The sequence below is a fragment of the Oncorhynchus masou genome, chromosome 8 (genome assembly GCF_036934945.1).
Source record: "Oncorhynchus masou masou isolate Uvic2021 chromosome 8, UVic_Omas_1.1, whole genome shotgun sequence".
NCBI classification, from domain to species: Eukaryota; Metazoa; Chordata; class Actinopteri; order Salmoniformes; family Salmonidae; genus Oncorhynchus; species Oncorhynchus masou.
In genome coordinates, this window is record NC_088219.1 from 23,012,620 (window position 1) to 23,029,734 (window position 17,115).

General features: G+C 43.3%; 1 protein-coding gene across 1 annotated transcript in view; it reads right to left on the reverse strand.

The window, feature by feature from the left end:
• Window positions 1-17,115, reverse strand: part of LOC135544402 (guanine nucleotide exchange factor VAV2-like) — a 254,049-nt gene that overhangs the window by 45,187 nt on the left and 191,747 nt on the right. The window contains 1 exon segment of the mRNA XM_064971977.1: window positions 13,550-13,618. Within this exon segment, the coding sequence (XP_064828049.1) occupies window positions 13,550-13,618 (69 nt within the window).

The following is a 17,115-nucleotide window of genomic DNA, read 5'->3' on the forward strand; positions in this document are numbered from 1 at the left end:
ACCATATCACCACAGTAGAACAGTCTTTTCCATATGACCATACTACTACAGTAGAACAGTCTTTTCCATATGACCATACTACCACAGTAGAACAGTCTTTTCCATATGACCATATCACCACAGTAGAACAGTCTTTTCCATATGACCATACTACTACAGTAGAACAGTCTTTTCCATATGACCATACTACCACAGTAGAACAGTCTTTTCCATATGACCATATCACCACAGTAGAACAGTCTTTTCCATATTACCATACTACCACAGCAGAACAGTCTTTTCCATATGACCATACTACTACAGTAGAACAGTCTTTTCCATATGACCATACTACCACAGTAGAACAGTCTTTTCCATATGACCATATCACCACAGTAGAACAGTCTTTTCCATATGACCATACTACCACAGCAGAACAGTCTTTTCCATATTACCATACTACTACAGTAGAACAGTCTTTTCCATATGACCATACTACTACAGTAGAACAGTCTTTTCCATATGACCATATCACCACAGTAGAACAGTCTTCTCCATATGACCATACTACCACAGTAGAACAGTCTTTTCCATATGACCATACTACTACAGTAGAACAGTCTTTTCCATATGACCATACTACTACAGTAGAACAGTCTTTTCCATATGACCATACTACTACAGGAGAACAGTCTTTTCCATATGACCATACTACTACAGTAGAACAGTCTTTTCCATATCACCATACCACCACAGCAGAACAGTCTTTTCCATATGACCATACTACTACAGTAGAACAGTCTTTTCCATATGACCATACTACCACAGTAGAACAGTCTTTTCCATATTACCATACTACTACAGTAGAACAGTCTTTTCCATATGACCATACTACTACAGGAGAACAGTCTTTTCCATATGACCATACTACTACAGTAGAACAGTCTTTTCCATATCACCATACCACCACAGCAGAACAGTCTTTTCCATATGACCATACTACTACAGTAGAACAGTCTTTTCCATATGACCATACTACTACAGTAGAGCAGTCTTTTCCATATTACCATACTACTACAGTAGAGCTAACTATTTTCCATATGACCATACTACTACAGTAGAACAGTCTTTTCCATATGACCATACTACTACAGTAGAACAGTCTTTTCCATATGATCATACTACCACAGTAGAACAGTCTTTTCCATATCACCATACCACCACAGCAGAACAGTCTTTTCCATATGACCATACTACTACAGTAGAACAGTCTTTTCCATATGACCATACTACCACAGTAGAGCAGTCTTTTCCATATTACCATACTACTACAGTAGAGCTAACTATTTTCCATATGACCATACTACTACAGTAGAGCAGTCTTTTCCATATGACCATACTACCACAGTAGAACAGTCTTTTCCATATGACCATACTACTACAGTAGAACAGTCTTTTCCATATGACCATACTACTACAGTAGAACAGTCTTTTCCATATGACCATACTACTACAGTAGAACAGTCTTTTCCATATGATCATACTACTACAGGAGAACAGTCTTTTCCATATGACCATACTACTACAGGAGAACAGTATTTTCCATATGACCATACTACTACAGTAGAGCTAACTATTTTCCATATGACCATACTACTACAGTAGAGCTAACTATTTTCCATATGACCATACTACTACAGTAGAGCTAAATATTTTCCATATGACCATACTACTACAGTAGAACAGTCTTTTCCATATGACCATACTACTACAGTAGAACAGTCTTTTCCATATGACCATACTACTACAGTAGAACAGTCTTTTCCATATGACCATACTACTACAGTAGAGCAGTCTTTTCCATATGACCATACTACTACAGGAGAACAGTCTTTTCCATATGACCATACTACTACAGTAGAACAGTCTTTTCCATATGACCATACTACTACAGTAGAACAGTCTTTTCCATATGACCATACTACTACAGTAGAGCAGTCTTTTCCATATGACCATACTACTACAGGAGAACAGTCTTTTCCATATGACCATACTACTACAGTAGAGCAGTCTTCTCCATATGACCATACTACTACAGTAGAGCTAACTATTTTCCATATGACCATACTACTACAGGAGAACAGTCTTTTCCATATGACCATACTACTACAGTAGAGCTAACTATTTTCCATATGACCATACTACTACAGGAGAACAGTATTTTCCATATGACCATACTACTACAGTAGAGCAGTCTTTTCCATATGACCATACTACTAAAGTAGAGCTAACTATTTTCCATATGACCATACTACTACAGTAGAACAGTCTTTTCCATATGACCATACTACTACAGGAGAACAGTCTTTTCCATATGACCATACTACTACAGTAGAACAGTCTTCTCCATATGACCATACTACTACAGTAGAACAGTCTTCTCCATATGACCATACTACTACAGTAGAACAGTCTTTTCCATATGACCATACTACTACAGTAGAACAGTCTTCTCCATATGACCATACTACTACAGGAGAACAGTCTTTTCCATATGACCATACTACCACAGTAGAACAGTCTTTTTGATATGACCATACTACCACAGTAGAACAGTCTTTTTGATATGACCATACTACTACAGTAGAACAGTCTTTTTGATATGACCATACTACTACAGTAGAACAGTCTTTTTGATATGACCATACTACCACAGTAGAACAGTCTTTTTGATATGACCATACTACCACAGTAGAACCGTCTTTTTGATATGACCATACTACTACAGTAGAACAGTCTTTTGATATGACCATACTACCACAGTAGAACAGTCTTTTTGATATGACCATACTACCACAGTAGAACAGTCTTTTTGATATGACCATACTACTACAGTAGAACAGTCTTTTGATATGACCATACTACCACAGTAGAACAGTCTTTTTGATATGACCATACTACCACAGTAGAACAGTCTTTTTGATATGACCATACTACTACAGTAGAACAGTCTTTTCCATATGACCATACTACCACAGTAGAACAGTCTTTTTGATATGACCATACTACCACAGTAGAACAGTCTTTTTGATATGACCATACTACTACAGTAGAACAGTCTTTTTGATATGACCATACTACCACAGTAGAACAGTCTTTTTGATATGACCATACTACTACAGTAGAACAGTCTTTTTGATATGACCATACTACTACAGTAGAACAGTCTTTTTCATATTATCATACCACCACAGCAGAACAGTCTTTTTGATATGACCATACTACCACAGTAGAACAGTCTTTTTGATATGACCATACTACTACAGTAGAACAGTCTTTTTGATATGACCACACTACTACAGTAGAACAGTCTTTTTCATATTATCATACCACCACAGTAGAACTATTTTTCACACTCCCAACATCTAGTTATATTGTCAGGATTGTGAGAGTTAATATTGCTATCAAACAGTTATATTTTGTATTCCAAGGTGAGAGTGAATTGTTACCTTGTTGCTCTGAAAAGGTTAATAGCAAACAAAGACGTCTTTCCTATACTCTGGAATTAATAGCATATGACAAAAATGTAATCTCATGTGATGCATTGTGGGCTTGGTTACCTCTGACTTCCCTCATTTCCCACCTAACGGTAACGTGGTACCTTTGTGGCTGGCTGAATAGAGAAAACAGAGTATTAAAGGAGAAGAAAAAGAAAGAACGTGACCACCTCAATCTAATATTCATGATGGTCCTTCTCCTTGTGTGGGACTGGTTTGAACTTTTAATTGAGGTGATGTGGTGTCACTCTCAGTGATGTGATTCCTGTTCCGTCATTAGGAGGATGTGACTGCATACAGAGAGGAATTCTGGCACAGCACACTACTGCCATGTCTGAGCTACCCATCCCAGAGTGCATTCTGTTCTGAAGGCACTCATGACCCCACAGAGATACGTGTCGAGGGAATGGGCAATATTTCGGAAGAAATCCCATTCTTGCCCAGAACCCTAAAGACAGGCATTAGCTGAATGATGGTTAGTGCAGTGATCTGTCTATGAACTGTACGGGATGTTGTGAGGAGGAGCAAGAGGAACTAGCTCCTGGGGGGGGGATCTGTGTGGATGGGGTTGAGGGCAAGTGCTTGGAGTATGTGTGCAAAATAGCGTGAGTAACATATCTGATGGGGAGACATAGAATTAGAAAGTGGAATGGACATATTTGTAAAAGGGTTTAGATGAGTGTGGATGCATGTGTGTGTATGTGTGTGTATGTGTGTGTATGTGTGCGAGTGTGTGTTCACGCATGAGTGTCTGTACAAGAGATGTGATAGTGTCTGTACAAGATACATGATAGTGTCTGTACAAGAGATATGATAGTGTCTGTACAAGAGATATGATAGTGTCTGTACAAGAGATATGATAGTGTCTGTACAAGAGATGTGATAGTGTCTGTACAAGAGATATGATAGTGTCTGTACAAGAGATATGATAGTGTCTGTACAAGAGATATGATAGTGTCTGTACAAGAGATGTGATAGTGTCTGTACAAGAGATGTGATAGTGTCTGTACAAGAGATGTGATAGTGTCTGTACAAGAGATGTGATAGTGTCTGTACAAGAGATGTGATAGTGTCTGTACAAGAGATATGATAGTGTCTGTACAAGAGATATGATAGTGTCTGTACAAGAGATATGATAGTGTTTGTACAAGAGATATGATAGTGTCTGTACAAGAGATGTGATAGTGTCTGTACAAGAGATATGATAGTGTCTGTACAAGAGATATGATAGTGTCTGTACAAGAGATATGATAGTGTCTGTACAAGAGATATGATAGTGTCTGTACAAGAGATATGATAGTGTCTGTACAAGATACATGATAGTGTCTGTACAAGAGATATGATAGTGTCTGTACAAGAGATATGATAGTGTCTGTACAAGAGATATGATAGTGTCTGTATAAGAGATATGATAGTGTCTGTACAAGAGATATGATAGTGTCTGTACAAGAGATATGATAGTGTCTGTACAAGAGATATGATAGTGTCTGTACAAGAGATATGATAGTGTCTGTACAAGAGATATGATAGTGTCTGTACAAGAGATATGATAGTGTCTGTACAAGAGATATGATAGTGTCTGTACAAGAGATATGATAGTGTGTGCTTTCTGCTCTGCTCCTCTCCTCAGGAATCCTGATTACACAGTGCCGTTTCAGAGGTCCAGCCTGTTAGCACGCAACGGTCCTTGTGGCCTCTGCTCTTCTGCTCTCACTATGAGGTCAGAGGGGAGGAATCACTGGAGGGGACTTTCATCCAAGGCTACATATGGCCCTCCAGGCCCTCTGGGTTACTGGTTTCCAGTAATTAGAACGAACATACTGCAGTGATTACAGTTGTCAACGTAATCATACAGATATCTCGGCTCGGAGAGTGAGGTTGTGAGGTTGAATGAGGTTTTAATGTTATGCTACATAAAGCTACATATGAAATCACACGCCTGGACATTGACCAGGGCGCTACAGCGAGCCAGGCTGCTCCATGTCGGCTTGGCAAAAGTCTGACCACCACCTGGTAAAGGGTCCCTTCAGGCTTTGACTTGTAAGATCCTGAGATTAGAGATTAGAGATTTTGAAATAGATCCAATGGAAGTAGTACAGTCACATTTCACATGAGTGTGCAGTGTTGTAGAGCTGCATCTTTGCTGAGCGAAAAGTCAACTTTATGCGAGCTTCCACTCTCTTTCTGTCTCTGCAGAGTGTGCAGACCAAATCCAATGGAAGGTCATTCTGAATTCCACCACCAGGCTGGGGATGCAATTACTGACCAATGTGTGTGTGTGTGCAACTGTAGAAAAGTGGATTTAAATAGCCAGAGACATATGACTGGGGGCAGCATATTAGTAAGCTAATGGATAAATAAACAGATTTAGTTTGGGTGGAAACATCCTGCTTCTCTTCTCTTTCTGATGCAGTCAGTTTTGGGAAAATAAAGCACTTTCTTTCTCATGAAGTTAGAGAGGTTTCTGCCATACCATCTTGTTAGCTGTGACTATATCAACTCTCAGAGACCGTCAAAATATTGAGCAGGCATCTGTGAGGGCTATTTCAAGGCAGTGTTCCAATCCTCTTCTTTAGAACTTCTCTGTGCTGGTAGATGCCAACTTTCTCTATACAGAGCAAACCTCAGGACACTTTTCTCCATCAAAAAACGGTTTAGGCGGTGGGCGTGGCGGGGGGGCGTGGTAACGGGTGTGGTCGGCCTGTCGGTGCGGCTGGATATTAGAGAACATTTTAGATAGCCTGGTGGTTGAAAGTGTTGGGCCAGTAGCCGAAAGGTCACTTGTTTGAATCCATGAGCCGGCAAGGTGGAAAAATCTGCTGTTCTGCAAGGCAGTTAAGCCCAACAACAACTGCTTCCAGGGCGCTGTGTCTATTAAGGCAGCCCCCCGCAGCTCTCTAACTCAGAGGGGTGGGGTCAAGTGCGGAAGACACTTTTCGGTTGAATGCATTCAGTTGTGCAATGACTAGGCATCCCCTTGCCATCTTGGCAGTGTGGTGTAAAGAAATGTTTGAATATTTAAACCAATTTCCTGCAATTCTACACATTTCTCCAGAGAATTGAGAGAAAATGTTTCAGTTTTACAGCTAATTCCCTGCAATTTTACACATTTTGCAATGGAGATGAGAGAAAATGTTTCAGTTTTAAAGTGAATTTCCTGCAACTATAAGCATTTTGACATAGTTAATGCTGTGTTCTTTTGCTCAAACATAATAAACATAACAAAATCAATACTGCTAAATTCATTGTTTTGGGAATGTTCAATTCTCCCTGACCGCCTAGCATTGTTAGTTCTCAAAGCTTATATTATAGAATACGTAAGACCTATTTATTTTCTACATACTTTATATCAGGTTATAGTTGATTAGGTTTACACTCAAAGTGTTTTTCCAACCCGAAATGCTTGGACGGGCCGCTAAAAAGGGCAAAAAAATGCCTGAACCTGAATTCTCCTTCGAGCTCTTTTGTAGGTAGGCCTTCCCCAGCTTCTCCCAACACTACCAGACTGTCATGAGCGGATGGATACAGTCAAGTTGATAGTGATGACGTGAACGGGAAGCCCAGACAAGGTGACATTGTCCAGGCTTGACTTGAGATAAGATAAGGATGAGTAGTTGGACAAAGAGCAACACATGGAGACAGCACCACCCTCATGGGCTCCTTCTGTAATCAACAGGGGAAATCTCCTATAAAACAGGACTAACCTCATGCCCACCTGGTGGGTGGGTGCTTAGACATGTTTAATATTTGTCAAAAATACATACAAAAATACATATAATATATATATATATATACAGTGGGGCAAAAAAGTATTTAGTCAGCCACCAATTGTGCAAGTTCTCCCACTTAAAAAGATGAGAGAGGCCTGTAATTTTCATCATAGGTACACTTCAACTATGACAGACAAAATTTTAAAAAAAATCCAGAAAATCACATTGTAAGATTTTTTTAATGAAATTATTTGCAAATTATGGTGGAAAATAAGTATTTGGTACCTGTCTAATTCCCTTCATCTACACTGATTGAAGTGGATTTAACAGGTGGCATCAATAAGGGATCATAGCTTTCACCTGCATTCACCTGGTCAGTCTATGTCATGGAAAGAGAGTTCCTAATGTTTTGTATACTCAGTGAGTGTCCTATATCTGCCTTTATATTTGACCTCCCAGGGATACAGTCTATGGATCTTGTGGGGCCGCAGAGGATAGGTTACATGTGATGTCTCAACACTATTCTTTACATTCCCTAAATGCTCACCAATTACTCTGTGAAATATATAGACTGAGTGATAAAACGATCCTCTGTAACCAGGTTTCCATCAAACCTTTTTATGCGAGTAAAGTACATGTGTCACGACGAGTCTGAAAACTTTTCAAATGTTGACAAAACAAAACGCGCGAGACATGGTGGGATCTTTGTGTGTCTGTAAAACTAATTATGCGAGAAATGATGGTGGAAATGCTTCTTTGTGCAATTATTGATATAACATAATATTGATATAACATAATATTGATATAACAACCATCATATCAAAGTAAAGTTGGGAGTCACATCTTGGGATGACATGTGTGGTCCTCCCACTACGACTCAGGAAAACACGGCAGTTCAATGATGATGAACTTCACAGGGTGGTGACAGAGCTTCATGCTCCTTTCAACAAATATCCAGGGTCTTATTCTGGTGACATGGCGATCGATGCCTGGCTTCCATTGGACAAATAAAATGCTGCAATTCATCCATAATAATCTCATCATGCAGACTATACCCGCACTGAATCTGTACGCTGTTGTCTAGAGCGCAGGTGTCACTAGCAGAGTGGGATCGTTCACTATTACAACGCCACTTTGTAACACAACCATCAGCAGAGTTGAAAATGAGATTTGTTTTATTGGGGACATGGGATTTAAACTGCCATAGCTAATTTTATGTGCACTACGTCATCACGGACAGGCCTTTTATGTGCACTACATCATCACACACAGCCTTTTATGTGCACTACGTCATCACACACAGCCTTTTATGTGCACTACGTCATCACCCACAGTCTTTTATGTGCACTACGTCATCACGGACAGGCCTTTTATGTGCACTACGTCATCACGGACAGGCCTTTTATGTGCACTACATCATCACACACAGCCTTTTATGTGCACTACGTCATCACACACAGCCTTTTATGTGCACTACGTTATCACCCACAGTCTTTTATGTGCACTACGTCATCACCCACAGTCTTTTATGTGCACTACGTCATCACACACAGCCTTTTATGTGCACTACGTCATCACACACATTCTTTTATGTGCACTACGTCATCACCCACAGTCTTTTATGTGCACTACGTCATCACACACAGTCTTTTATGTGCACTACGTCATCACACACAGTCTTTTATGTGCACTACGTCATCACACACAGCCTTTTATGTGCACTACGTCATCACACACAGTCTTTAATGTGCACTACGTCATCACGCACAGTCTTTTATGTGCACTACGTCATCACACACAGTCTTTAATGTGCACTACGTCATCACGCACAGTCTTTAATGTGCACTACGTCATCACACACAGTCTTTAATGTGCACTACGTCATCACGGACAGCCTTTTATGTGCACTACGTCATCACACACAGTCTTTAATGTGCACTACGTCATCACGCACAGTCTTTTATGTGCACTACGTCATCACACACAGTCTTTTATGTGCACTACGTGATCACACACAGTCTTTTATGTGCACTACGTCATCACACACAGTCTTTAATGTGCACTACGTCATCACGCACAGTCTTTTATGTGCACTACGTCATCACACACAGTCTTTTATGTGCACTACGTCATCACACACAGTCTTATGTGCACTACGTCATCACACACAGTCTTTAATGTGCACTACGTCATCACGCACAGTCTTTTATGTGCACTACGTCATCACACACAGTCTTTTATGTGCACTACGTCATCACACACAGTCTTTAATGTGCACTACGTCATCACGGACAGCCTTTTATGTGCACTACGTCATCACACACAGTCTTTAATGTGCACTACGTCATCACGCACAGTCTTTAATGTGCACTACGTCATCACGCACAGTCTTTTATGTGCACTACGTCATCACACACAGTCTTTTATGTGCACTACGTCATCACACACAGTCTTTAATGTGCACTACGTCATCACGGACAGCCTTTTATGTGCACTACGTCATCACACACAGTCTTTTATGTGCACTACGTCATCACGCACAGTCTTTTATGTGCACTACGTCATCACACACAGTCTTTTATGTGCACTACGTCATCACACACAGCCTTTTATGTGCACTACGTCATCACACACAGCCTTTTATCAACAACAAGTCTTTTTAATGGAAACACATATCTGCTGGGGAAATGTGCATATTGTGAATTTTAGAATATGTGCATGAAATACTGTCACCAATTGGATAGAAGCCTAGTTTGTGACATCATCTGTAACACAGAACTCTTTGGTTCTAACTTTACAGTACATTGACTTGTCAGCTTTGAATCGGACTTCCCATCAAAGAGTGATAGTAATATACTGTTGTTGTCGAGATGAAAAGCCTTTCTGACATTATTGCTTCTCAATCTGAATATTGTCATTCAGAGAAAAATAGTCCTATGGCCACTGCACCCGATCGGCCGCATTTCATGCTTTGTCAACTTCAGGATGGACTAACTGCACTGCGAAGCACTACTCAGAGTTGACATTACAGAGCCTTAGGCAGGAAGCACTACTCAGAGTTAACATTACAGAGCCATAGGCAGGAAGCACTACTCAGAGTTGACATTACAGAGCCATAGGCAGGAAGCACCACTCAGAGTTGACATTACAGAGCCATAGGCAGGAAGCACTACTCAGAGTTGACATTACAGAGCCTTAGGCAGGAAGCACTACTCAGAGTTGACATTACAGAGCCTTAGGCAGGAAGCACCACTCAGAGTTGACATTACAGAGCCTTAGGCAGGAAGCACCACTCAGAGTTGACATTACAGAGCATTAGGCAGGAAGCACTACTCAGAGTTGACATTACAGAGCCTTAGGCAGGAAGCACTACTCAGAGTTGACATTACAGAGCCTTAGGCAGGAAGCACCACTCAGAGTTGACATTACAGAGCATTAGGCAGGAAGCACTACTCAGAGTTGACATTACAGAGCCTTAGGCAGGAAGCACCACTCAGAGTTGACATTACAGAGCCTTAGGCAGGAAGCACCACTCAGAGTTGACATTACAGAGCCTTAGGCAGGAAGCACTACTCAGAGTTGACATTACAGAGCCTTAGGCAGGAAGCACTACTCAGAGTTGACATTACAGAGCCTTAGGCAGGAAGCACCACTCAGAGTTGACATTACAGAGCCATAGGCAGGAAGCACCACTCAGAGTTGACATTACAGAGCCTTAGGCAGGAAGCACTACTCAGAGTTGACATTACAGAGCCATAGGCAGGAAGCAGTGCTAAGGTTGAGAAGATTAACCTGAGAGACCTCATTAAGGAGACTCTGCCTCAGGTAAACATACTTATGCATGCGCAGATACACACACAAACACACACACAAACGCACCAGAGTCGCTTTACATGAACTCAAATATATATATATGTTGTATGAGGTGCATCAGCCTCATGTGGTCTTGTATCTTTCACTATAATCACTAGCAGAATTCTTGTTTGAAGAGTTTTTTTTTAAACCCACTGATCCACTGGCAAAATCACTCCCTCCTTTCACTCACACTCATCTTAAATCAACCGTACATCAATAGAGGTGAGACAAAGAGCAGGTTCACACTGAAGTAAGAGGCTAAGGCCCAACCCTTCTGGAATGAATGGCTGTAGGCTCCAGGCAGGTCAGAGAAGGTGTTTTGCCCCAACAGGTTATCAGAGAGAGAGAGAGGTTGGGTTATAGGGCAGGGGGTGAAAGGGTAAAGGACAAACTAAAGGATATGTCATCAAAGCAGACACCTCTGGCTGCCTGCAACACCACTAAAGGTAAAACATCACAGGACCATCACAGTAATGCATCACAGGACCATCACAGTAATGCACCACAGGACCATCACAGTAATGCATCACAGGACCATCACAGTAATGCACCACAGGACCATCACAGTAATGCACCACAGGACCATCACAGTAATGCATCACAGGACCATCACAGTAATGCACCACAGGACCATCACAGTAATGCACCACAGGACCATCACTGTAATGCACCACAGGACCATCACAGTAATGCATCACAGGACCATCACAGTAATGCACCACAGGACCATCACAGTAATGCATCACAGGACCACCACAGTAATGCATCACAGGACCATCACAGTAATGCATCACAGGACCATCACAGTAATGCATCACAGGACCATCACAGTAATGCATCACAGGACCATCACAGTAATGCACCACAGGACCATCACTGTAATGCATCACAGGACCATCACAGTAATGCATCACAGGACCATCACAGGACCATCACAGTAATGCACCACAGGACCACCACAGTAATGCATCACAGGACCATCACAGGACCATCACAGTAATGCACCACAGGACCACCACAGTAATGCATCACAGGACCATCACTGTAATGCATCACAGGACCATCACAGTAATGCACCACAGGACCATCACAGTAATGCATCACAGGACCATCACAGTAATGCATCACAGGACCACCAGAAATAATCAAGGCCCTAGTCCTTTACTCCATTTTGAGATGGATTGTTCTTTGCTTAATTTGACATTTTATTAGTTGTATGTAGAGCTCGTGGCTGGGGTGTGTGGGGTTCTTGGTGATGCTGCAGGCCTTCCTCAGGCACCGTTTCGGGTTGATGAATGCTGTTAGATGGAACATTTTGCCAATCACAATAAAGCTGTGGAGAGGGTCACTTCTAAACCAACGTATAGTATTTCCCGACATGTACAGGACGCACCTGTGTGTTTACTCTGCTGTGTGTTTGCACTCACAAGGCTGTGCTTCCTATCCAGTGAGGGCCCAGTGTTGGGCTGGAAGCTAAGATGAGCTCTAATCCAGTATTAGCCTGCTTGGCCTGCACTTCTCTCAGCTTCTGCACATTTTCCTGCAGTAATGTATTCAGCAGGCAGCGGTGGTGGCACTCTGCTATCCATCTCTCTCCCCCTCCCTCCTCCCCCGCTCTCTGGGTGATGAATAACACCTATCTTAGCGCAGCGTCTAATTATTCTCCATTAATCAGAGAGGAATGGGAGCTGTCGCACACCACAGCCTCCACCGCTACCAGCCCACCCCAACCCAGCCTCCCTGCTGCTGCATGAGCTTGCTTTCAAACCCACCCACCCATCACCCAAGCTATCCTGCCAGCCATCCAGTTCCTGAGACAACTTGGCAGCTAGGCAGACAGGAAACTAATGTGCTGCTGGTGTCACCATGGCAATGGGCAGAGTGACAGACAGCAGGGATGCATGGAGGAAGGTGGCAGGAAGGAGGAAGGTGGCAGGAAGGATGAAGGTGGCAGGGTGGAAGAAGGAAGGTGGCAGGGTGGCAGGGTGGAAGAAGGAAGGCGGCAGGGTGGAAGAAGGAAGGCGGCAGGGTGGAAGAAGGAAGGTGGCAGGGTAGAAGAAGGAAGGCGGCAGGGTGGAAGAAGGAAGGCGGCAGGGTGGAAGAAGGAAGGCGGCAGGGTGGAAGAAGGAAGGTGGCAGGGTGGAAGAAGGAAGGTGGCAGGGTGGAAGAAGGAAGGTGGCAGGGTGGAAGAAGGAAGGCGGCAGGGTGGAAGAAGGAAGGTGGCAGGGTGGAAGAAGGAAGGTGGCAGGGTGGAAGAAGGAAGGTGGCAGGGTGGAAGAAGGAAGGAGGCAGGGTGGAAGAAGGAAGGTGGCAGGGTGGAAGAAGGAAGGTGGCAGGGTGGATGGTTACGGCTCAGAGTTGTGCTCCGCTGCTCCGTCCATATGTTGTGGGGATTGCAGTGTGTGTGAGTGATGTGGGGGGGGGGGTACAGGGGGTCTGGGTACTTACTCTGCCAGCTCCTCAAGACTCCGGTACACGTCATCCTCATTCAGAGCAGTGTCCTCTGAAGGAAAAGGCCTACAACACACACACACACAAGGGGAGAAAGAGAGAAAGAGTTAGCCGGTGGACAGGCCTTAAAGTTAGATATGGTAACAGCAGGGGATGAGTGTCTATCAGTCAGGTGTTAATCTCACTCCATCATCATCACCTCATCACTATGATACATCAGGTCATTGACTAACACTATATCTCATTGGAATAGCTTTTCAGGGACATGTCAAACACTTCCTGCAAGGACGCCTGGAATAAACAAACAAAGTATGTCACAAACTGAAGGCTATTCTCATATGGCTCCCAAAATGTGTCTTCCGCATTTAACCCAACCCCTCTGAATCAGAGAGGTGCAGGGGGCTGCTTTAAATCGACGTCATCGGCACCCAGGGAACAGTTGTTGGGGGTTAAACTACCTTGCTCAAGGGCAGAAACAGCAGATTTGTCCACCTTGCCAGATTCAGGGATTTGAATCTGCAACCTTTTGGTTACTGGCCCAACCCGCTTAACCAGATGACGAATCAATTACCCACTTAAAGAGGTGGTTCTCTTGAAACTTTTTCTCCTTCGATCTCATCAAAATGCTTCATCTGGAACCTTAAGAGAGGCTAAAGGTGCCGGGGGGGATTGTAAAAAGTATATTGGGTCAATTAAACGACGATTGGAGAATCAAGAATACCAGATTGTTTATTTCAGAACGTGCTACATGCGTTGAGTTGTTTGTGTGCTGCATCTGTGTGTCCTTTGAGCAAGATGCAATCATTTCATATGGATGACAGCTTATGAAATATCTGAAACGCTACCATAACGCTAAATGTCTGAAAGCCAACATGTCATGAGTCATATCTGAATATGCACCGTTAATTTATTGGAGCAGGAAGAACCACATGTTACTATGTCTGGGTGATGTCTGGGTAATGTAGTCTTTACTGTTGTATGATATTATGGCCTCCACAAGCACTCAATCTTTCATCATTTTTTTCCAGTTTACAAATTGCACAACAAAGTGGTCTTCACACATAAGATCTGCACCCGCCACGCACAAGCTGGGCAGTATTCTGGTTTGGATGAATTGCTGGCACTGTGCCACAGTTCAGCTGTGACACTATTTTAGTTGTTGCGGAGCAATGAAATACACTGCCTTGGATCCAGCACCAGCGTAGAGGACACTGGAGTCCTGGCCTTGGTTCACCATAGATAATGTTTGCTGAACATGTAAAGCCCTTTCCTACATTTTAGTCATTTAGCAGGCACTCTTACCCAGAGTGACTTACAGTAGTGACTGCATACATTTCAATACTTTCTTCATTCTGGTCACCCGTGGGAATCCAACCCACATCCCTGGCGACACAAGTGCCATGCTCTACCAACTGAGCCACACAGGACTGTAGGTCATACAGCCATTGACCACACACATACACACACGTGCACAAACATGCACACGCGCGCGCACACACACTCATCCATGTCAATATACAGTAGACAGTCAGTCACACACACAAGGTTACAATCGCTCTAAGTCACCAAGGTTCTCCATAGAAAGAGACAGGCAGTGTGAGAGAGTGGTGACAGGCACCAGAGGAGCCAAGGTCCAATCCATCCATTGGTGTGTACAATTTGTGTGTGTGTGTGTGTGTGTGTGTGTGTGGTAGGACACCATGTGGTCCTGTACTGTATGTCCTGCTGACGCCCACACCCCACAGAGCAGCCTGCTGGCCCGAATTGAGGAAACATACAGACCCCCATCTCACAGCTGATTACATCAACGCAGGGCAACAGAGGTAAAAATAGAGATGGAGAGGAGGGGGGTAATGTGTGTGAGTGGGCTCAGGACAGAGAGAGAGAGAGAGAGAGAGAGAGAGAGAGAGAGAGAGAGAGAGAGAGAGAGAGAGAGAGCACCTGGGGCTCAGTGTGAGTGGGTGAGAGTTAATCAGATGGATACACTGACTGAACCCTGACAGCCACAGCTGCATCTCTCAGTACTGTAAGTTACATCTCTCTCACTTCTCCACAAGCAAGATATTTGTTCAACCCTGATAATTCACCTGGATGCATCCACTGTAGTTATCAACACAGACAACCGGCAGTGCATTCTGTTTAGCGGTTATTATTTAGTTGTGGCTATAGCAGCATTAGTCCAGGCACTAAGTAAACACCTGTGGGCCATTTTCAATTATCCTGGCTGCAATATGACACTTTTCAATAACAGGTTTGCATTCAATTCAACACATCTACCCTTTAGTCTGACGCCTCTTCTCTAACTTCATCTGTGATTTCCAGTTAATCGAATCATTCTGTCACTTGGACTCACAGCTCTGGAACCCCAGGAGGGAGCTTAACTCAATCAGTCAATTCAATAACCTGATTCCAGGACCGTCTAACTTCCAAGTGGCACAAAAGCACATCTCCTGTGTCTATGTTGAACTGGATACACCGAATTCAATGCACAGCAGGGGATTCTTTACAAAAATATCCCTCAGGATACCTGTGTGTTTTCTAGCGTGTGTTTATGTGTGTGACACCAGCAATTAGTGTCAGTGTAGCGAGAGCAGTGTGTGTGTGGTCACCATGAGGGACTAGTGTGTCATGCTAACATCAGGTTAAGAAACACAACGCATCACAGAGCTCTGCTGGCTCACTCACTGTCTTGTCCCGCCTCTTTCTTTTCACTCATTTCTCTCCGTCACTCTCTCACTTTCAGAATCTTTCCCTCGCGCCCTCTTTCTCAACCTCTCCATCTCTCACCCTCCCTCTTTTCCGGTTTCAGGGCTCAGAGCCAATCAGGCTGCAGAGAGTATAGGTGTTTATTTCCTGACAACCATTGAATGCCCATAAACTATTTCAGTGTGCAGCACCCATCGACTCCCTCATTCTGTCAATTAGCTCGGTCTGCGATTAAGTTAAAGTGCTTGTTCAATACACACAGCCATTCCTGGGGTAAAGGTAATCGATGGCATGTGGAGGACAGAGCAGCTGTATGCCCAGCCCCATTGAACCGCTATCGCAAATAACTGTGAGGATGTAACTATGCGGTTGTCTGGTGTGACCGTTGCCGCATTGAGTAGTGCAGTAACATCCAGCAGGTCCCAACGGCCCGAAGCAGGGATCAATAGCTATGTGAAGCTGAGGCAGAACATTCCATCAGGGCCCATTCTGTGCTTGTCCACCCACCAACTCTGATAAACGTCCCTCTGAGTTTCTCTTCATTTCGTGTGGCATGTCTGACTCATTCCCATTCCAACGCTTTTGGCTTGGGGATGTTGGGGAGTGGGTGTAACAGTGAATGAATGTGTTCATGTGTACATTATGCGATACTATAAACTGGGTAGTTCGAGCCCTGAATGCTGATTGGCTGAAAGCTGTGGTATATGAGACCGTATACCACAGATATGACGGAACATGTCTTTTTTACAGCTCTAATTACATTGGTAACCAGTTTATAATAGCAATAAGGGACATCGGGGGTTTGTGGTATATGGTCAATATACCACGGCTAAGGGCTATATCCAGGCACTCCGTGT